Raw genomic sequence first — 21,554 nt, 5'->3', positions numbered from 1 at the left:
AAAAAGAAAGCTACCTTAAAATGATGTTTCCAAACACCTCTGTGTTGTTGTGTGTTGTTCTTTTTTTTTTTTTAATATGAAATGACCAGGTGACATCAATAGACTCTCCATTTTAAAATTTGTTGGAATGTGTCTTCCTTGCAAGTTATATTGGATTTCAATTCAAAACTTATACATTGATTTCTTTTCTAATGTAACTACAAATTCTAATAGTAACAGGGCTATTCTCTGGAATTGGCATAGAATCAGTTCACATAAAACCTGCTGAATCTACTGTGCCAATGCTACAAGATGTTAAAATGAGAGGAAAAATAAGCAATGTGTGGCACTTAAACTGAACGTATTACATTTAAAATTAGTATTTACTGGTAAGACCATGCCCCAGGAGTCAAGCTGTTTGCAAATACTTGTTGGAGAAATAGTCATTTTTATTTCCAATAAAGATACTGGCAAAGTAGTTGTTTTGTTATTTGATGATAACAGTCAAGCTGGGAGGTCATGATAAAATAGGGATGTACAGTGGGGATAACAGGGGAGTCTATTTGAAAATGACATCACAGAAAGAAAGATGGCTGAGAACATAAAGGTGAAGGGTTGAAAGAGCTGCAAAACATGTTCCTGGAAAATGCTGCCTTTAGATTAACACATTTGTTGTAAAAGGAGTGCTCAAAAAGTTAAAGAATGAGATTTTAAAAGTCTTTGTAAGATAAAGATTTCATAATAAATACTTTAATACTTTTTCATAGACCTTTGCTTGATTTAATCTTTGACTATTTTGGCTTTGGATAAGTAGTCATCATTGATCCACAGCAGACTGAATTTGTGTAATGCTATTTACTTTGTCACCTGAGCATCCGTACTGAAGTATTCTTCTGATTTACTTGTAAATAATATATTTGAAATTTTTAAAAATATGTATTTTGTATGACCTAGGCTTCTGTTCAAGCATACGGTGTAGAATTGTGCACTGTGAGTTTTTGATCTATGAAATATTTCATAAGAGAGAAAGATACCGTTCTCATTTTCAGTAAAAAGAAGAGAAAAACCCTTCTGTGGTACAATTTGAAAAATGAAATCTCCAGTAAATACCATCATGTATGTGTTGGTAATGCTGAATAAATAATCATTAATCTCAGTTTAAAATAATTTGGACAAATTTCTGTCACTAACAATTTGGACCATATCCATTGGACCTGGAAACTGTAGAAATCTATGTGTTGCAATTAACTTCATGAATTCTCTTGGGAAATTTAACTGCTCTAAGTTGTAATAGCTCACTTGGGATAACCTGGAGATCTGTATTGTGAGAGACAGTGTCACTTCTGATCCCTTGAGAAATCGCACTCTAGCTAATATTCTCAGCGAAATAATATAGCTTAAAAAAAAAAAAAAAAAAAAAAAAAGAAAAAGGAAAAAAAAAGAGGATGGGGGAGAAAAAGCAAGTCAAAGGGGAGAGAAGTTAAGAACGCTTTCTTATCTGTTTTGGATGCCAAAACAAAATATGTTGCTAGTGGAACTGCAGGGTTATAATGCTATTACACTGGTAAAATAACTGGTACGTACCATTACTCATTTTCTTGAACGTGAGCTAGCATGTAGAGCTATATAAAAAATAGAAAAGTATATTCAGTGAGAAAAAGTTCATTGTGAGGAAGTCTTCCATGAAACTTTGGGTGGAAACTATTTGAGACATGTTCCATATAAATAAGAAGGTACTGTATTGAAAAGACTTGGAACTGGGCAAGAAATCTTCTGAGTGGTCTTGATGCATCAAAGCGTAGGGAATTTTGTATGTTTTTGTTCACTTGCATTTTGTTGGAATTGTGATTGTTTGCTTACTGTGTGATGGTGATGGTGCTGGCTGCACAGATGTGCTTTTACAACCTGGTTTCTCAAACAGTCAAGTTTTATGTCTCTCTGCGGGCATTTAAGATTAGAACTGGTGTTATTGCTAGCTTTAACCCATGTAGACAGTCTGAGTATGGGGATAAAGTAATCAGCACCACTTGTGTCTTTCACAACATACACAGAGAATGTTTCTTCACTTCCTTTGTTTTGTGTTGCCTTTTAAGTAGTTCTTTTTTTTTTTTTTCTTCCTAAGTGTGTTTGTATTATATTTATTTACATCCTGTTATCAGCAAACAGCATTTCTAAATTTTGTGCCGTTATGTAAAGATTTTTTTGCTGTATACTGGAGTTTTAGCTATTTAACTAATAGCTGTACTTACCGGTTTATTGGTAAGTACACAGGCTTATCAGTTAATTACACAAATATTTATCTGCTCTGTGAGTTGCTAATCCTATAGTAGATGAAATATTTAAGAGACACAAGAACGCATAGTTATTTTCAGATACTGTTTACCTAGTTTGAGCTGCGGTGTTCTCAGAACTCATAAACCGGATAAAGCTCAAGATTTAACAATCTATATTTCTACTATTTGTATTTTCGATTTCCCTTATTACACAAGAATTAGCCATTTTCGCTTTCTGAACGGCATGAGTGCTTGCAAGACACCTAGAAAAACAGAGTCAAGTATCTCTTTTTATCCGTGTGCTTCTGAAGCTTTCAAACATGTGAGACCACTGTCCAGAGTCTGGACTGCTGGAAGACTCCACAAACTCTGGTAGTTCATTTGGTTCTAATAGGCAACATGTGTTTAATGTGGTTACTTTAAAAATAAGCACATTTATGAGATAAACTGTCCAAAAATCTATTATGTAAGCAATCAGAGTTTCCCAGATTTTTGTTTTCATTAAGACAGTAAAGATACATGGTTTCTCTTCAATTAAACGGAGATAATTCTATTTTATACGGTATACATCTGCAGAGAAAGAAAAGGACTGTTCCTGCACTGCAGCTATGCTTCCAATTGGTACCTGATTTCCACTGGCAGTGTAACTGGTCTGTTGGTGCTGTGCTTTCTTGAACTGGCATGGACCACAAGTGATGACAAATGAGCCTTTAGCTCACTAACAGGGTAGATTTGTGACCTATGCTGGTGTAAATTCTTTTAATTTGCAATGCAACGTAATTAGGATCAGGATGTATGATAAAGTAAACTTAGATTAGACAATCTTGTTGGAAGAGGTGGTGACTTGGGAAGAATGAATTGAACGGAACGTGAGGAGATTCGGGGAAGCAATAACAGCATTTTTGGCTCAGAATGTTTTTAACTAGATGGGAAAAGTTGTGATGTGATTGCTGCCCAAAGCAGAAGTCATATCACTATGAGCTGCACAGCGCGGCTCGTTGGTCTAGGGGTATGATTCTCGCTTAGGGTGCGAGAGGTCCCGGGTTCAACTCCCGGACGAGCCCCTCTTTTGGGCACCGCTGGCCTGCAGACACATCCTGGAGAGACACAGAAAAGCCCTCACCAAGAAAGACAGGAGGGTTATTGTTGTTGGTGACCACCAAGAAAGACAGGAGGGTTATTGTTGTTGGTGACTCGATTCTTAGGGGAACAGAGGGCCCTATTTGTCGGCCTGACCCTACCCGTAGGGAAGTCTGCTGTCTCCCTGGGGCCAGGGTCAGGGACGTTGCCAGGAAGCTTCCTAACCTGGTACGCCCCTCTGACTACTACCCCCTTTTGATAGTCCAGGCGGGCAGTGATAACATCGAAGAGAGAAGCCTCAAGGCTATCAAAAGGGACTTTAGGGGAATGGGTCGGTTAGTGGATGGAGCGGGAGTGCAGGTGGTGTTTTCGTCCATCCCTGTGGTGGCAGGGAGGGGTTCAGAGAGGACACGGAAAGCCCACCTGTTAAACACGTGGCTCCGGGGCTGGTGCCAACGCAGAAATCTTGGGTTTTTTGATCATGGGGCACTTTACTCAGCACCTGGCCTGATGGCCGCAGACGGGTCCCTATCTTTTAGGGGAAAAAGGATCCTGGGCCAGGAACTGGCAGGGCTCATTGAGAGGGCTTTAAACTAGGTAGGAAGGGGGATGGGGCTGAGGCTAGGATTGTTGGGGCTGTGCCAGGGGGAACAATGGCAAGGCCGAAGGATAAGGCAATGGCCCAGCTGAAGTGCATCTACACCAATGCACGCAGCATGGGTAACAAACAGGAGGAGCTGGAAGCCATCGTGCGGCAGGCAGGCTACGACTTGGTTGCCATCACGGAGACGTGGTGGGACCAGTCTCATGACTGGAGTGCTGCAATGCCTGGCTATAAGCTCTATAGAAGGGACAGGCAGCATAGAAGGGGTGGTGGTGTGGCTCTCTATATTAGAGAGTCTTTCGAGGTTGTAGAACTCGAGGTTGGGAATGACAAGGTCGAGTCCCTTTGGGTTAGGATCGGCAGGGACAACAAGGCTAGTGTCCTGGTCGGGGTCTGCTATAGACCGCCGAACCAGGATGAGGAGACAGATGAGGAATTCTACAGGCAGCTGACAGAGGTTGCAAAATCATCAGCTCTTGTACTCGTGGGGGACTTCAACTTCCCCGACATATCCTGGAAGCACAACACAGCCCTGAGAAAGCAGTCTAGGAGGTTTCTGGAGAGCGTGGAAGATAGCTTCCTGACACAGCTGGTTAGTGAGCCTACCAGGGGAGGTGCCCCACTAGACCTTCTCTTCACAAACAGAGAAGGACTGGTGGAGGACGTGATCGTCGGGAGCTGTCTCGGGCAGAGTGACCACGCAATGGTGGAGTTCACTATTCTTGGCGAGGCCAGGAAGGGGACCAGTAAAACCGCTGTATTGGACTTTCGGAGGGCTGACTTTGAACTGCTCAGGACACTAGTTGGTGGAGTCCCTTGGGAGGCGGTTCTGAAGGGCAGAGGGGTCCAGGAAGGCTGGGCGCTCTTCAAGAGGGAAGTCTTCATGGCGCAGGAACGGTCTGTACCCACGTGCCCAAAGACGAGCTGGCGGGGAAGAAGACCGGCCTGGCTCAACAGAGAATTGTGGCTTGATCTTAGGAGGAAAAAGAGGGTTTATAAGCTTTGGAAAAGTGGGCAGGCCACTAAGGAGGACTTTAAAGAAGTAGCGAGGCTGTGCAGGGACAAAATTAGGAAGGCCAAAGCTCATCTGGAGCTCAATCTGGCTACTGCCGTTAAAGATGACAAAAAACGTTTTTATAAATACATCAACACAAAAAGGAGGACTAAGGAGAATCTCCATCCTTTACTGGATGCGGGGGGAAACTTAGTTACAAGAGATGAGGAAAAGGCGGAGGTGCTCAATGCCTTCTTTGCCTCAGTCTTTAGCGGCAATACCGGATGTTCTCTGGATACCCAGTACCCTGAGCTGGTGGAAGGGGATGGCGAACAGGATGTGGCACTCATTATCCATGAAGAACTGGTTGGTGACCTGCTACGGCACTTAGATGTGCACAAGTCGATGGGGCCGGATGGGATCCACCCAAGGGTACTGAGGGAACTGGCAGAGGAGCTGGCCAAGCCACTGTCCATCATTTATCAACAGTCCTGGCTATCGGGGGAGGTCCCAATCGACTGGCGGCTAGCAAACGTGACGCCCATCTACAAGAAGGGCCGGAGGGCAGACCCGGGAAACTACAGGCCTGTCAGTTTGACCTCAGTGCCAGGAAAGCTCATGGAGCAGATCCTCCTGAGAGTCATCATGCAGCACTTGAAGGGGAAGCAGGCGATCAGGCCCAGTCAGCATGGCTTTATGAAAGGCAGGTCATGCCTGACGAACCTGATCTCCTTCTATGACAGAGTGACGCGCTGGGTGGATGAGGGAAAGGCTGTGGATGTGGTCTACCTTGACTTCAGCAAGGCTTTTGACACTGTTTCCCACAGCATTCTCCTCAAGAAACTGGCTGCTCTTGGCTTGGACTGGCGCACGCTTCGTTGGGTTAGAAACTGGCTGGATAGCCGGGCCCAAAGAGTCGTGGTGAATGGAGCCAAGTCCAGTTGGAGGCCAGTCACTAGTGGCGTCCCCCAGGGCTCGGTGCTGGGGCCGGTCCTCTTTAATATCTTCATCGATGATCTGGACGAGGGCATCGAGTGCACTCTCAGTAAGTTCGCAGATGACACCAAGTTAGGTGCGTGTGTCGATCTGCTTGAGGGTAGGAAAGCTCTGCAGGAGGATCTGGATAGGCTGCACCGATGGGCTGAGGTCAACTGCATGAAGTTTAACAAGGCCAAGTGCCGGGTCCTGCACCTGGGGCGCAATAACCCCAAGCAGAGCTACAGACTGGGAGAGGAATGGTTGGAAAGCTGCCAGGCAGAGAAGGACCTGGGAGTGATGGTGGATAGTCGGCTGAATATGAGCCAGCAGTGTGCTCAGGTGGCCAAGAAGGCCAACGGCATCCTGGCTTGTATTAGGAACAGTGTGACCAGCAGGGCTAGGGAGGTGATCGTCCCCCTGTACTCAGCTCTGGTGAGGCCGCACCTCGAGTACTGTGTTCAGTTTTGGGCCCCTCGCTACAAGAAGGACATCGAGGTGCTTGAGCGGGTGCAGAGAAGGGCGACGAAGCTGGTGAGGGGCCTGGAGAACAAGTCCTACGAGGAGCGGCTGAGGGAGCTGGGCTTGTTCAGCCTGGAGAAGAGGAGGCTCAGGGGTGACCTTATCGCTCTTTTTAGGTACCTCAAGGGAGGCTGTAGCGAGGTGGGGGTTGGCCTGTTCTCCCACGTGCCTGGTGACAGGACGAGGGGGAATAGGCTTAAGTTGAGCCAGGGGAGTTTTAGGTTAGATGTTAGGAAGAACTTCTTCACTGAAAGGGTTGTGAGGCACTGGAACAGGCTGCCCAGGGAAGTGGTGGAGTCACCATCCCTGGAAGTCTTCAAAAGACGTTTAGATGTAGAGCTTAGTGATATGGTTTAGTGGAGGGCTGTTAGCGTTAGGTTGGAGGTTGGACTCGATGACCTTGAGGTCTCTTCCAACCTAGGAAATTCTGTGATTCTGTGATTCTGTGAGGTCAGTTCTCTCTGCTCCCTTCTGGTTGTATAACAAAATGACCTTGGAAGTCTTCCTTTTTTTCCTGTATTTGGTTTCAGGTTGAGTGCTTAATCCATTGGGTTTTGATCAGTATTGCAATTAAATCTGAAGTCTTTAGCCTAGGGTATTTGTTTTCTTTGGTGACATGGCAGCTATTTTCATTTCGCCTGCCAGAAAAGAGGAGAAACCTTGGATTCCTCTAAACTGCGGAAGATGTAGGCTGATAGTGAATGCAAGTCTTCTGAGATTTTTTATCCCTTCTTTTGGATCTGGAGGAAGGTCTGCTTCAGGACCCCTGGGGCATCAAAGAACAGAGCTGCCTGTGCTAAAGAATTCACCTTAGCTCTGGTGCTCCAGCTGTATGACTCCTGCTTGGACATTGACTCCTGCTTGGACATTTACTTCCTTTTTTTTTTTTTTTTTTTTTTTTCCCTCCCTGCCTGGTATAATCTCTTAACCTCCTTCGTTTTGCTTGGCAGATTTTTTACTTTTCCTAGTCCTGTATACACATGGTATATGTATAGCATAGGTGTATACACACCTAAGCTCGGCCCTGGGCTTGCAGTCCAGAGCTGCCTTGGAAGCAAGCCGGCCTCCAGCTCAGCCTCAGGCATGCCTGTGCCTGGCTGGGGAACCTCTTACTTTGCATCCTGATCTGTGGACGGACTTGTTGGCTTGACCTTGGACCTGCCTTGTCACCACAGACTTGTGTGGTAATCTGGACTCTTGTTTGACCCTGGCTGCTGTTCCTGGATCTGTCCTGCTCCCTCTCGTGGTGTCGGTGGGATGGGGCCCAGGCGGACGAGGCCCTGCCTTGCTGGCCCTGTTGTCATGCTTGACACCTGGCTCCCCGTCCTTTGGGAAGCAGCCAGCTGTTGGTGCTTCCTGACAGAATTTTGGTAGGTTGACTGATAACTGTTTTACTGATTTAGTTAATAGTGAGCATGAGAAATCTTGGCCAGCTTTTGCAGAGCTTTCTTTTCATCCTTACTTGGCAGGAGATGGTGCTAATTTCTTGCAAATGTATGTTTCACTGTAGTTCTTTACAAGTTTTCTACCTGCACACTGGACTAGTAAGTAATTCACTCCTGGGGAAGTTTCACAGTGACTTTCAGATAGCTTTCCAGAGCTATTTTCTCAAATACAAGAGAGTATCATTACAGCTTTGAGATTTCTGCCACTGTGGAAAATAACAGATGATACATGAAAACATGTTCTATAAGTCTTTCTTCCTCTGAAATGATTCCAAGAACATTTTCAAGCAAAATTGAAAAATTATGGTTATATTCATAATTCTAATTCGTTAGTTTTTTCTTTGAAACAGATTCCTCTCATCATATCCCAATCAACTGTCTGATACAGCTGTCATTTGCCAGCAGGACAATTTGGAAAATGTGTGCCATCTCTAAAATCTAATTATAATGTATTTTAGTTTTGGATGTGACAAACGCTTCACCTTTATAATTAAGATTTCATGCTAGCATTCATAGCATAGGTCATGGTCTGTTACATCATGTAATTCTTTGGTGCTTCTTCCTCAGGACCTATGGTTGTATATTTTTATAATTAAAAACTAGGTATGCATACATATTACAGGGGCCTCACCTTTTTCCCAATTGTATGGAAAACTTTTGTCACAAAATGAATGTTATTCATTATAATTAGAAATTCAAAGCATGGTGTCCACCTGTTCTGTAGTCAGAAAGTAGCATTGGACAGAGGAAGAAATGCCTCTTAAATGTCTTCTTATTCTACTTGCACTATGCAACTACTATCTGGAGAGAAAGAGAGGTGCTTTGAGAACCTGGAACATAACCCAGAATTCTATCATCAAAATACAGAAGATTGGAATACGGCCATGAAAAATATGCTTTCTAGCCTAACCTTGGGCAGGTGAGAACCCAAGGCCTTTTCCTTCCTCTAACATAATAACGCCAGAAAACAGAAAGGGGTAATAGATTTAGTACTGTGGGAAAGATTCAAGATGATAAATCAAGTTGAGGTTAATACTCAGCTCTCTGGAGGTGGGCCTTTTCAGTAGTCTGGCTTCACAACTGAAAGTCTGAGCTTTAAAATTTAAGAGTGGGGAGCAGGGGAAGGAAATGCTCAGATTTCTTTTTCAGTGTTTGAGCTTAGTTTAAAAGCACTATACACTGCCAATACCATGGTAGTCAGAAGAGAATACGAGGATGATAGTGAAGAGTAACATTCTGTTATTTCTGAAGTAACTGGCAAACCTCCAGTGATGGAACTTAGCCTGGGATGTCCTCATTAAATACAAATGCATATTTGAAACTTAACTATTTGAAACTTAACATCCCAAAGGATGCAAGAAACACCTTTTTAATGGTGTAGTGTCTAAACTGGTCTGGTCAGATCCACTTCCTTGTAACAGAGAAAGATGGGAAATGAGAAAAGCCAGAACTTGGAGTGACTTTAGATGAGAAACAAGTGGACAAAATCAGGATCGTTAAATTTAGAAAGGGAAATAAACAGAAACATGATAAAGGTAACTTGAAAAGTGTGGTTAACTAATGAAAGCATTAGCAAGCACAAAAAGTGACCATATGGAATAATTTACCTAGAACTTCTAAAGATCTCTGTTTTCCACAGCATCCTGTTGTCTTTTACATAACTGCACAGTGAAAAAGTGAATAAATACAGAAAGTGAATAAATACAGGAAGAGATAAGAATCTGCCTAGCCCCGTTACGTCAGAAAGCAGTGGAAAGCATGATGCCCTATGCCACTGTGTATTCTGGTAGCCAATCTGCATTTCACAGTTCAGGACAAATTATTTTCTTCCATCAAGAAATGTAAACAGAAAAGAAATTACATAAAGTTAGCAGCTTTCTGAATAGAAAATTTGAGTGGAAGGGTACATCTAAAGACATTGGAAATTACTTAGAAAAGTGTTAGCTCCTGAAGTACTCAAATTGACTTCCAACTTTATAACCAAGGGAAGAGATGCTGAGTTGCACTGAAGTACATGAGAAAGTCTGAGACTGGTTTCCTCACAGGTGCTCAGTGTCTGGGGTTCGTTCTCATAGGGCTCCAAATATTTAACCTTTAGGCTGTAATACATAGCTCACACTTTGACTTCCTTCCTAAGTTTGTTTATGTATGTATGTATGTATTTATTTATTTAATGGCATGTATAAAAATCCAAATGTACTCTTTCTATGTACTTCTTTATGTATTGTTATTTCATCTGTTCTTGGTCAAGGACCAAGATGAAATTCAGATTGTGAATATGAGCACGCATGAAATTCAGATTGTGTGAGTATGAGCATGCTTCTTTCCAAAGGGCAGCAATAGCAAGGAGGTAGTAGAGGGGAAACTAGGGGAGAATCTGTTGCTCTCTTTCTTTCCTGTCTGGCCAGTGCAACCCAGAAACCAGGTAAGTGGATGTGTGAGCCTCCATGGGGGTAAAATACTCCCTTTGCGGTTTAGCAGCAGTATTTCCTGAACCAGTGAGGCAGGGCAGGGCAGGGGGTGGCATTTTTCTACATTTGTCCTCCGTTTGCAATTTGCCCTCCATTTATCTTCAAGGAAAATAAATTCTTTTTACAGCCTAAATTTTCTGCCTGTTCTTGGAGCAGCAAGAGACTCCTCTTTAATTTCAAGTGTTGAACTAAAAAGAAAATTTTTTTTTTTATCAAGAAATCCTGGGCCTCATACAAGAAGTGTTGAGTGAATTTTTATGTTCAGTGTCTCTCGGTAGTTCAGGCTGAAGGACAGCAGTCATTTCTTCTGTCCTTAAAATATGTGAGTAATAAATTCAGAAGCTAATGCTTCCTGGAAACAGTGAGATGAGAGGATTTTTGGAAATGCCTATATGACGGTTTGAAATGGCACCATCTTTATGCGTAAGTCTACCTAGCATGTAAGACTATGTGAAACTTTTGTTCTTTTTTTAAGTAGCCTCAGGTAGGTTCAGCCTTTTTTTCTCTGCTGTTAAATTCTTACATTGAACATTTACAATTATAACAGGGCTTGCACTTTCTGCTTAATTTCCTTTCCCTGTTAGTAATTTCAGGAATCTGATGTCTGGCCAAAGCAAATTAACCTGTGGGTTCTGCTGTGACATCAGTTCTTTTCAACCTTTATCTTCTTTTTAGGTAGTTCATTGGTTTACCTGCTGAATACAAATGAATATTGCAGTCAGCCCTCTGCTGCCTCCCCAATTCAGCAGTATTGGTGTTTCCCCTGTAGTGACATGCGGATTAATGTTTTTCATTCTTGCATGTTAATACTTTGAAATACACAGAAGTTTTCAGTATCTTGTTATAGAATATTTTAGCTTGAAAGATATATATATGGGTATACTTCATGTGGTCTTGATTTAAATGTTTGTGAGTTAATTTCTACAAACAATAAAGCTGTAAGAAGTAGAAAGGAAATCCAAATACATGAAAATAACAAAAATGTTGTTTTTCATATTTTCTTTTATTATTACTTTAATACTAGGAATTTGGTCAGCTTTGTAAGCATATACAACCTTAGGAGAAGGAAGTTACAGTGAAGGGTTTTGCCTGAGCATACTGTTCATAAATTCAAGTGGAGATATGGGAAGGCTGAGAGACCTGGAATGGAAATTGCTTGCTTTTGATAAGTTTAACAAACTTGTGCTTGTTTGGTATTTAGGTGTCTCAGGAGGCAACCAGTAAGCAGCCTTCACAAACTGATTGATATTTACAAGCTCAGGTAATCTTTTTCACAGAGGAAAGTCCCTATTTTTAATGAAACCATATATTCAAAGATCAGTCGTGTATTTTGCTTTTCTGTGTTTTCATTTCTAGGAGTATGTGGTAGGAACCTTTCTCAAAATATTCTGATGCTTTTCTCCATAAAAATAGGAAAATGATTTGGGAATTTTGATTTAAACAAACTGCCTAAAATAATTACAGTATAATTTTGATATGCTTGTATGTTTTTAAGTAAGAGGAGGATGCTTTTGTGTTGAAAATAATTAGATGTTTTAGTGCTTCCACTTTATAATAATAAAGTATTTTGGTTTTGCAGAACTTAGTACCTGAAGTAGCTCTTCAATCATAAACAGACTTGTATAGAATTGATAGTTTTGTAATATCTAGTGTAGTGATTACTGAGGTTTTCATATAAATTTTGATCTTGGTTGCAACAGAACAAGTTCATTGCAGTGTTAAGTTTCCCATTACTTTGTGCTGCAAAGAAAGGTTGTGGTTGTGAATATGCACCATTCTATCCAGTTCGGTTGATAAAATCATGGCAGTGTAGTAGCAGGTATGGACAGATCTCTTTTATTTAATATGGAGAGCAGAATACCAGCTTCTGGATTCCAGGGAATTCTGCCTGCATGGTTTTGTAGGGGGAAAGATTAAATCAGTATGGAAAGAATCAGTTATGTGAATTGTTAAAAGGGAATGCAGTACATTTTTCTGTGCCTCAGAAACTCATTCCAATAATGGTTATTTAGACTTCATCGATGTTTACAGACAATGTGCTGCTTTCTAGAATGATCAGCAAAGAGAAGACTAAAATCACAGTTACTGCTAGGTTTTGAAATTTGGTTTTCTACCTACCATTTAAAAAAAAAAAAAAGAGAAAGGGAAGAATGGTGGTTTTGTGCCAAAACCATGTGCTTACTTAGTTCACTTTGTGAAGAACTGAGGAAAAAGGCAAAACTTTGTTTTATAGAAACAAGTCAATCGGCATGAAAAAGCTTTCATTGCTGGAATTTTTATAACAGGCTACAACATCTGAAATGGTAGTGGTTTTTTTTTGTTCTTTTTTGTTGTTTCTTTTTAAAAGCTTTTTCAAGGAACTAACCTACTTTAAAGTACTGCAGTTGGAGTTCTCCTGATGAAAGTGTTTTTGAACTCTGGTTAGTTGGCAGTTTGTTTATTTCCATTTTTCCTTTTGTGGTACATATATGTATTTCAAAAAAACACGGAGGGACAGGTTGGTTTCCTGACAGGGGCTTGATGGAAAATTTCCTTAAGTTTATTTGCCTTTACGTTTTCAGTCCAGAGAGTTTGCCACAGGCAACTGGTGTACATGGGATCTGTAATGGCAGCTCTACATCTAGCTGTCAGCAAAGCAGCACAGACTGCAAACCTTCATCTCCCTTTGAAAGTGGGAAAAATGCTTCCTTCGTTTAGGTTTTGAAGGGAAGCATTGTATTCATGAGATCAGCATAGCAGTAGAGGGTTCTTGACGGTTTATATACCATTAAGGTTGTGGTGCCAGGCTTTCAAACCCTGCAGGTCTGGTTGTCGGCTGCCGTTGTTACAGTTCCTCTGTCTGTGGCTGCGGTACCTTCCTGTGCTCATCCCCAGCATTCAGAGGAGCCATTCGTGAGCTCTGTGCTGCATCTTTTTCACTCTGCCTTTCTAAGTCTCTTAAGTTGGTACTATTCCCTTGAGAGGAGTCAGCTGAAGGGGATTGTTTATGTACATCTTTTCTCCTGCCATCTATGATTTTCTTCATAGATGACAGTAGTAGTCTGCAGAAGGAAGGGACAGAGAGGGAGAAGGCAGTGACAGTGACTTCTTGTTAATACAAAGCTTACCAAATTACAAAAGAAATCTAATTCTTAGTAATGTTGTGCTTCTCAATTTCACCAAAATCTTTGCTTGCCACCCACCTTCTAAAGTCTTGAGACATTTAAAGTACCTGTATGCTGAGTTCATGTGGTTTACTCTCTGACATACGAGACCAGGTTATTCACAGGTCATATTTTTGAGATTTCCCCTGCAACCATAAGGATGAGAAATATTACATTTACATGAAAGGTGAGAATCTAATGCGACTTCTTGACTTGAGGAGCTGGAACTTTCAGAAAACCATAACTTTTCACATTCCCATGATAAAATACATAAATTGGCAACAGTAAAGTTGGAAGAAATTAAAAAGTAGAATAGGAAAGGGAATAGAGGACTTGGAGGGTCCCACATATGTTGTAAACAGTTCTCTCCGGTTGTTCAATGTGTGTACTTAGACTGTTGGGGTTCAGAAGTTCTTTATTTTTGTATTGCTTAGTTTAACAGAACAAAACGTCTATTGCGTAGAGATTACAATCAAACGTACTTGGCTTAGGGAAGCCCTCCAACTTTTATAGCTCTGTTTGCAATTTTACTCATTTCCGAGACAAACATTCGCTGGTCTGCTTGGGAGATTCAATAATTCAGCTTTGTATCATGCTTTCAATGCTGCTTTATTCTTTACTTAAAAGTAGCTCTTACTCATCTTCTAGTACCAAATACCGTTTTCAAGGGCGCTCAGTTCTGATGGCTTAGTCAAAGCACTTTCTTTTGTTCAACTATGGTACGAAGAAGAAAGATTGCATCAATATCCTGCTCCAAAATTATCCTAAAGGATGGGGGCCCATTTCAGGAAGCAGTCGTCAGTTTTGAGAGTGAGTGGACGCTTTGGGTCCCTGCGGGCCAGCAGTGGGAGCCGGAGGATTCGACTGCGTGCCCGGCAGGACTGGGCCGTTCAGGGTGTGGGATTGCGTTGCTCTAGGGCTGACCATAAAGCCAGAGGCTACTTCCTGACGAGGTTTTAATTTATGATTTATTACAGACTTCTTTGGCAAAAGGAGGTGCTGTACCTTTAAGTAGCAGATGCTGTCTAACCATCAACAGGCATCTTTTGCAAGCTGCTTTAGCCTGTTTCTCCAATCATGCCTGCCTAAGTCAATAACGCACTGCCAAACCTCCTCGTGCATTAAAGGTTACCTTTTAGCTTGTTCCATGAATCAGAGCAGATGCATAACTTGGCAGTGACCATTTCTGTCCCTCCCCTTCTTTGCTTTATACTGCCTGCAGCCCCCCAGCTCCTTGCGGGCTCAGCCCCCTCCCCCAGCAGGGAGAAGTCATTACATGAAGAGATCAACTTACCAGTTGTCTTCAGAGCAGTGGCTGAGCGCAGAGCTCCTGGTCGTACAGTGAGTGCGAGAGAAAGGGGGAGAGGGAGAAGGAGTCGTACCTAGAAGAACTGAAGGCTGTGTTACTGAGACACAAGTGCATCTGCTAGCTGTTAGTACTTGGCAGAGGGTTTTCTCCTCCAGGGTAGCTCTAACTTTGGGTAATAATGTTTGTCAGCTACCTGATACTAACGTTGCTCTACTTTCAAACAGCAGTGTTAGCAAGACCTGGGGGAGAGGTAAGCAAAGTATGTCAAAAATTACCGTCTCGACAGACTTTTCTTCCTATCTATTCAAATAGGTTGTGAATTATTTTTATGTTGGTAGAGACTTCAGAGTTGCATTGTTTCCTTGATGTGTAAAAGAACTGTTTGTTTGTTTGTGGTGTCTTGTGTTTGTTTGGTTGGTTTTTAAGCCTGTAGGTACTAAGGGGGTACTAATTTGAAAGCTAGATTCTTTTAATTTGATATATAACGTTTTCTGTGAGATGACTGTAATGTGTGAATTTTTCTTTACTAACAGAGAAATAGGATACTCTTTGCAGCAGTAGATGGTAGTGTTAAATTCACATTTTCTACAAAAAAAAAAAAAAGCATGATTAAAAAAGTTTTTACCTTGGGGATGTGAGTATGTAAAATGTGCACGTTGCATTATTTTAGTAACACTCTTTTGTGCAATACTCAGTATGTATATTGTATTGTTGTTTTAGCAGGGCATGAGGAACACTTTTTTTTCTTTATGTTTGCCATATCCTTAAAGACAGACTTTGTGCATTATTTGTATGAGAAATCTTAAGTAATGGAATAGAACAGCTCTTGCTACACCTTTAAAAGTTGCTACTTGATTTAAAAGAACAGTTTTCCAGATTTTTGTTCTGATCAGAGCAGGCTTTTTTTCAACAGGTTCTTATTTCATACCAAAGCAGAAAAATTCATCTAGTCATTTGTCATTTAGGAAATAATTCATCAAGCATACTACTATCAGATATGAAATATTCCATCTAATGAAGTTAGTGGCAGAAAACACTTCTAGTACCTTTGATATTCATTCTCCCTCACACTTCCAACTGAAATATTATGTGTATTTATGCATTTTGAAGGAATAACTGGATAATTCTATTCCATAATATATCTTCCTTAAGTATATCAACAGCATTACAAAGGAGCAAACTGCAAAGTAAATCTGAAAACAGTGATTTTGCTTTAGAGCTTTGTCTTTTGTTAGCCCTGTCTTTTGTTAGGCTACCTGTTTATGGTAGCTTAATAAAGACCAGAACAATTACTTTCCCTGGTAGAAGAAAGTGGAAGTGAACTGGAAAAAACATCTTGTCTGGCACCGCGTGGTTGACATTCTCTGTAGCTCATATGCCTGGACGTAAGCTGTATTTTGCTTTCAGGGTGTTCTAAAATGCAGAGTTGTAATGGTTGTGATTCAAGAAAAATGTCTCTTAAAGAAATCTTGTGCTGACTGTGATCTACTTAAAGGAGAGCAGGGAAATGTTTTCAACAGAGGCTCAGGGTCTTTAAAGTTGTTGATGATCAGAATGACTGGAAGCTGATCATTGCCCTCTAGTTGTCACTGAAGTTTTTAACTTCCTGGTTGATCCTGAGCACAGAAGATGACAGAAGGGCTCACCTTGTGTAGGCTGAGGGACCTTAAATTTTGTGGTGGCTCATATGGAAAATATTTGTCACTACTGCATGCACATGTGGTCTTCAGAGATCCATATAAAGAAAAAATCTACAGCAGCAGCAGCAGTGTTGCCTGCCAATTATCCTCGTTAGAAAGTAAAGTAAAAGCAATGCTGTGTTCTTACCTGGAAATGAATTTCTGCAGTAAAAGTGCAATGTGGAATGTTTTAGCGCTGTGATCCATATGCCAAGTAGTTTAAACTGTACTGTTCTTGTTAGAATTTCAGCTCATACAGCAGACAGAATAGAGAAATGACATACTACTGTATCTTAGATTGTAGGATTTACTAAAGGCAGTGAGAAATTTTCTTTTATTATGTTCATATGGCTAATTTTGAAAATTGCGCAATAAAAACTATTCTGTCTGCTTTTAATACAGTAATTCTTTGTCCTATATTGTAAGAGACCACCTGATAATCTTGTGCTTTTCCCTGCGTCAGCTGCAGAATCTTGGCTACATAAATATTATTTCTGTAGGAAATTACTCAATTAGGATTTTTCCCGTGCTGGAGAGGCAATGATCTGAGGAGAGGGAAAGTAAGCAAGAAGCCATTTTTAAAAGGAATATGTATTGTAGTTTTGTGATCCTTTGAAGTGTTCTATTTACTTCTTTGAATATTTTATTGGATTCATAGGTTTATGTTTTTAAAGTTCTCATAAAAGCGTCAGCTTGTGATAGATTATACAGTCATTGAGAAGCTGCTTTTCTTGCCAGCCCATTCTCTCCTTGCTATAATGCTGCAGAACATTAACCACTCTGGAAACAGAAAACTACAAAAATGAAGATATTAAGTTTTTACCCTAATGATTCTCAAAACTTGATCTAATGTTTGTATAATTCTGTTTGATTTTCTTTTGGTTTTGAGTTAAGGAATGGCTTAGTGTGAAGTCAGTGGAACTGCATTGCATCACTTTTCCGTTTAGGAGGGAAATACGGTTGTATAGCTTTACAACTTAGCCTGTGTTTGCACTGGCTGAGAGCAAAAATTTTTTATATGCTTTTTAGGAAATAAGCATGACTTGCTTCAGCCATAGCGGGAAGCTCCAGCTGCTATCTCCTTCTGTGGTCAACCTTGCTAAATGGTCAGAGTCCAGTCTCTTTCATCTCCCAGAAGATGCTCCTGAACATCCCAGAAGATGTTGTCTTCATCAACAGACTGTACATCTATCTCTTGGGTCTGAGAAAGAGCTAAGGCTTAGCTGGCATCGAACGCATAACCTGGGTGATAAGGCATTTCAAAGTAAAGATAAAGCAGGGCAAATGTGATACTATGCAGAATGTGTAAGGCCTAACTTTTAATTGCAAAACAGTACTTAATGAAGGTTTCCTCCTCCCCACTTCTTATCTGGTAGTTTTGAGTCATCTGGAGCATGAAGGTCATTGGTTTAGCTAGATTCAATGGATCTTACAAATCTTGGAGCAACTGGAGAGTCTTGCTGAGGAATAGCCAATCTGTGTATTCCTAGCATATTCTGTTTCTTAGCTCACACGTGAATGAGCAGTTACATCACACTTGGTTTAAATCATCATTCTTCACTCATTTCCTCAGAGATAGCCTTTTAAATCTTCTTTTCTAAGTATACTTGAATACTTATACTTGAAAATACCTGCATTTTGAGAAGAGAATTTAACTTTAGGTTTCAGTTATTACAGCTCAGTTCTCTTCCCACTGTAGTAGGGTTGTTGCTTTTATAAGCTTGTGCATGTTAGCCTTGAATTAGTACTATTATTTCAATAGGTGTTGGTGAAGCTATGCAAATCTACCGAAGTCACCTGCCTGGCCTCTTCAAGGTCCTCTTACCCAAAAACAAGGCCAAATTGTACATTACTGAGTTTTGTTTGTATTCTTTGCCAGCAGCCTTTAAAAAAAAAAATCAGTTTATCTGACCAAGCTTGTGGATTATAAAAATAATGAAAAGGAAGCAGCCTCACATGTGAAGTAAGTGTTGATCTGTTTTTTAATCTGGCAAATAATCATAATCTGATCATAAAAATATATGACACATCAAGAGCTTTCAGTGAGTTTAATAGTGCAGCATTTTACTTATCACAGATATGAAATCCTTCCCTTTGGAATTTTTGCATAGAGTGAAAAGATCAAGTTCTACCTGGTAAAATGCATAAGGGAGTCTGAGTAAGTTGAGTCTGAATCTTTGTATTCTTCAAAATCTGCTGGTTCTGATTAGCGTCCTATGGGTTGATACCTGAAGTAGTGTTGTTTTACACAATGTCCCAAGTTGCAAGACTAGGAATAAATACACAGAAATGCGAATGACTGTTCTCATGAGCTCATACCCATTTCGGCTTTGATGTGACTGTCCTCTCTGCATTATGCAGTTTGTTCAAAATCAGAAAACCAGCGTGAATTTGTCAACATTTTAAAGGAGCCTTCAGTTCTGAACAGGTTTAGGTATCACACTGCAGAAATTCAACCCATTGCAAGAAATGTCAGGACACTTAAGTAATCCAAAGGATTTTTAACTGAAAAGTTGGTTAAAGAGATGAATGACAAACTTCAGAAGATTCAATTCAGGCATTAATCTGAACTGTATGCACAAGCTACAATCCAGACTGCAACCAGTCTGTGCCCTTTCTGGCCAAAAGAAGATGTACTAATGACTTGCATGAAAATTATTAGTATTTTTTAAATTATATTTAAAGGTGAATTGATTTTTATTCTTTCCTAATAATAGGTAGATTGTTTTGGTTTCAGAAGAGACTAAAGAGAATTCTTATTAAGCCTGAACCAGTTCTCCCATTCCTAATTATTATATTTCCTACTTTGTTAAAGACTGGTGATCCTCGTTGTAAACTTGAAGTTATGATTTTTCTTTTAAAACTCTGTGTGTGTGCATGTGTATATATATGCATCTATACAATTCTGTGCTGTACTGGGCTCTGGAGGAAAAAAAAAACAAACAAACACACACACACACAAAAAAAAATAAAAAAAAAATACACAAAACAAAACACCTTCATAGAGCATTGAAGAAAACACCTTCTGGGTACCTATGTGTAGCTGCATCTAGAACTCTTCCGTGAGTGACTGACCTGTTCCCGAGGTGGCCAGGGAGAAAAACACATCCCCGTTTTGTTACTTACTTTCCATGTAGCGGAGTACAGAGGGAGCTTTTCCTTGCTGGTGTCAGAAATACACTGTTAAGCAAGAAGGGGGAGGAAAAAAAAAGGCAACTTGAGGTCACGGCCCTTTTGACACTGCTTCCTGAATATTTTGTTCTTGCCAATGAAGAACTTGCTTTCTTCTCACTTGTTGGAGTAAAGTTTCTTACCTTACTTGGTGGAACCTTCTGCTGCATACGGTACAACCTCGTGCGTGTGTGGCAAAGGGTGTGTACTCCTGAAGGGGCATCGGGAGACCACTAATCAGTAAGTCAAACAAGAGCAAGCTGATGAATTTTTAGTGCATTTGTGGTTTTAAAGGTCACAGCAGTTGTCAATAAGAACAATTTTCACATAGGCTTGAAAAATCAACCTTTCCAGATCCTCTGTGGTGGTGTATCTCAGCAGTGTCCAAAAGAAGCTCTCCGTGGCCTGGAAACGAACTAGTTAACCTAGGTCTGCTCTGTCGCCAGGCTGCAGTTGCTGATCCAACATCATCAGTTACAGGCAGGGAACACATTAGAGGACCCAATAAAACAGGCTTTTCCATCTCTGACTTTCATTGGGCCAGCACGTAAGAAAGCAAACATAATTTCTCCCACTCACATGCTGACAAAAAACATTTCTCATCTTGGTACCTGAGTATTCCCAACTGCAAGCCAGGATTAATAGGGCTTCCATTGATTCTCCTGAGAAATTGATATGTCACTTTGACAACATTTTCCCATAAAAATCACCCATAGCCCCTCTGTTATGAAGCATGGGAATGTTAGAGAGCTTTTGTGGGTTGGTAACGAAGGGGGGATCGAACTCCTTGGATAGTTGTTTGTTACTTGGATTTACTTTAAAATTACACTATGCTGAGTTAGAAAAAACAGATGGTAATTTACATATGGCAGTAATTGCTGACATCACCAGTTTAACATCTGAAAGCGAGATGTTTTGTAGGTGAAAAATAATCCTGTCAAGTAAATATCCACAGACATAGCCAAATTATAGGAATATGCTCTGAGTATTGCTGTAGCTGTAAGTGCTACAGAACAAGTTTAATTGACCTCTGGCATACTTGAAAGTTAATTACATTGTGGCAACAGTGTCACTAAGTGTACTCTTTCACACTTGGTGATTATGGAGAAAAAATGCTCTTTCAGTTGTCTTCCCAAGATTCCTGTAGGACTTTTAGTTCTTCCTATATTGCACATCTTCACCTACTCCTGTGGGAAAGACGGGCTGAGATAGGAGCATCTGTAGGTACTGGTAGAGGTCTGTAAGGATACCTCCTTAGCAACTCGCAGCTCATAGGCCTAGATCCACAGCCTTTTAAAAGTCTTTGAGCTCTGGTCCCAGATATACGGACTTTCCTGATTCATCTAAAAGACAGAGGGCTAGAGTAATTCCCACTTTAGTTCTTGCATCATGCTCGGTCCTACCACAGTTGAGCTAAATTAAGTAAGTCATTAGCAAATAAATGGTTACGTGTGACGGATGGGCTAATTTGTTTCTTACACAAGGTTTGTAGACTACTTTCTGGAAAGCTGTTCTAGAAACTTGCTGGAATTCTTATTAGACAGACATATTTTCAAGCATTTATCTTGAATATTATGCCTGGAAAAAATGTTTTGCCTAGGAACTCAGAGTCTACAAAACACTTCTTTTATCATAGCTTATTATCTGTATCAGTTCTGTTCATTTACTTACTTTAGATTTTTCTCATCACCTTTTACTTTTTAAAGTAATAATTCACTTAAAATTGAATGGTAATGAAAGTATTTTTATCACTGAAATATTTATTTATTTTTTCAGGCATAGCCAGTGTATTTTGAATTTCTTAGAATTTTAAAATTTGTTCCAAACATGCTGACTGTATAAATGGAGCAATGAATTTAAGGGGCAGGTAATTTATGTTAGGATATACTGAAAGGTATTAAAAAAAAGT

General features: G+C 40.5%; 1 protein-coding gene and 1 non-coding gene across 3 annotated transcripts in view; both read left to right on the top strand.

The window, feature by feature from the left end:
* The window catches only part of THSD4 (thrombospondin type 1 domain containing 4), a 288,225-nt gene that overhangs the window by 160,927 nt on the left and 105,744 nt on the right, over positions 1-21,554 (top strand). Inside the window, exon 1 of one of the 2 annotated variants that reach the window (XM_032195198.1) lies at positions 14,974-15,045. The exons of the other annotated variant lie outside the window; for it this stretch is intronic. Within the exon in view, the coding sequence (XP_032051089.1) occupies positions 14,974-15,045 (72 nt within the window). Of the gene's footprint in view, positions 1-14,973; positions 15,046-21,554 lie in introns of those variants that run through there. 2 annotated transcript variants of the gene reach the window in all.
* Positions 3,245-3,316, top strand: TRNAP-AGG. The gene has a single exon. It is a non-coding gene; the product is annotated as a tRNA-Pro (tRNA).

The sequence above is a fragment of the Aythya fuligula genome, chromosome 11, assembly GCF_009819795.1.
Source record: "Aythya fuligula isolate bAytFul2 chromosome 11, bAytFul2.pri, whole genome shotgun sequence".
NCBI classification, from domain to species: domain Eukaryota; kingdom Metazoa; phylum Chordata; class Aves; order Anseriformes; family Anatidae; genus Aythya; species Aythya fuligula.
The sequence above is the reverse complement of the archived record's forward strand: the minus strand, read 5'-3'. Positions and strand labels throughout refer to the sequence as shown.